At 39.9% G+C, this 1,069-nt stretch overlaps 1 protein-coding gene across 1 annotated transcript in view; it reads left to right on the top strand.

Moving 5' to 3' along the window:
* LOC106330894 overlaps positions 1-1,069 on the top strand; it is a 9,010-nt gene that overhangs the window by 692 nt on the left and 7,249 nt on the right. Inside the window, exons 2-3 of the mRNA XM_013769288.1 lie at positions 178-372; positions 470-736. Coding sequence (XP_013624742.1) covers positions 178-372; positions 470-736 — 462 coding nt within the window. The remainder of the gene's footprint in view (positions 1-177; positions 373-469; positions 737-1,069) is intronic.

The raw sequence follows: 1,069 nt of genomic DNA, 5'->3' as shown, positions 1-1,069 counted from the left end.
TTTTTTTACAGCTTGTTTATGTTTTGTGACACTAAAGAAAATTAAATAAAAACCATCAAAATTATATCTTTGTTCGCTGTAGCTATTAACTTGTCTGCAACTCTACGTGTGATCATCGGTCCCTGTGGATTCGATCCCGCATTACTACTGCGTACTTTACTGTGCACTTGCAGTTAGATAATCGGGTTAAAACTCGACACATCAGCTACCACTCTCTCCTCCGCGCATGCAGACCAAGTCATGTTCTTCCGAGATGTTTCATTCGGCCCACGCGAAGCGGAGTTGAGGTTTCGTCTGATTCACTTCTGGGAGGCTCGAAATCCACTCACGAAAACCCTCATTGGACAAGAGATGCTCCTTATCAATGGAGAGGTCTGTCTCAATTTTTTTTTTTAATTTTTTCTATAGGTTTAGTATTGCTCGATTGAGATGGTATTTATATTAATCGATGCTTTGATATTATCTACAGGGGACTGCTATTCAAGGTTTTGTTCCAGCCGGACGGGTCGGGACCTTTGATCTGACAGATGGAGTGGTGTATAAGCTGAGCAACTTCTTCGGGTCCAGAAGGAAAGTTCAATATCGGTTGTTGATCATATCGCTACCGTCTCATTCACCTGGAATTCTGTTTTATCGGTTCTTGAGAACCCTCCGGTACCAATTCCAGATGATAGGTTCAGGTTCCACGGCTATGAGGAGTTTAAGGCCAACTGTGACTCTAAGGGTGACCTTTATGGTTAGTCTGTTGGATTACTGATGATTTTTGCTTAAATCTTTAGATATATTCATCACCTCAAATGAGTATTAGTCCGTTGAGTTTTGTTAGTTAATTAGAGTAACACTACAAGAAAACACATGCTTAACGAGGACATTTAACGAGGAAAAACAATCCTCGTAAATTTACGTCGATTTTACGAGGAACTTACGTGGAAAACTAAAGTCATCGTTATTTCCTCGTAACGTAACGACAAAAGTGTTTCGTCGTAAAGTGGATGTAATTTGACGAGTATTTTACGAGGAAAAACTATTTCCTCGTAAATACGACGTAAACTTTGCGTGTTATTTACGA

This window comes from Brassica oleracea, chromosome C3 (assembly GCF_000695525.1).
Source record: "Brassica oleracea var. oleracea cultivar TO1000 chromosome C3, BOL, whole genome shotgun sequence".
In the NCBI taxonomy this organism is placed as follows: Eukaryota; Viridiplantae; Streptophyta; class Magnoliopsida; order Brassicales; family Brassicaceae; genus Brassica; species Brassica oleracea.
This window is presented reverse-complemented; position numbering and strand designations above follow the sequence as displayed.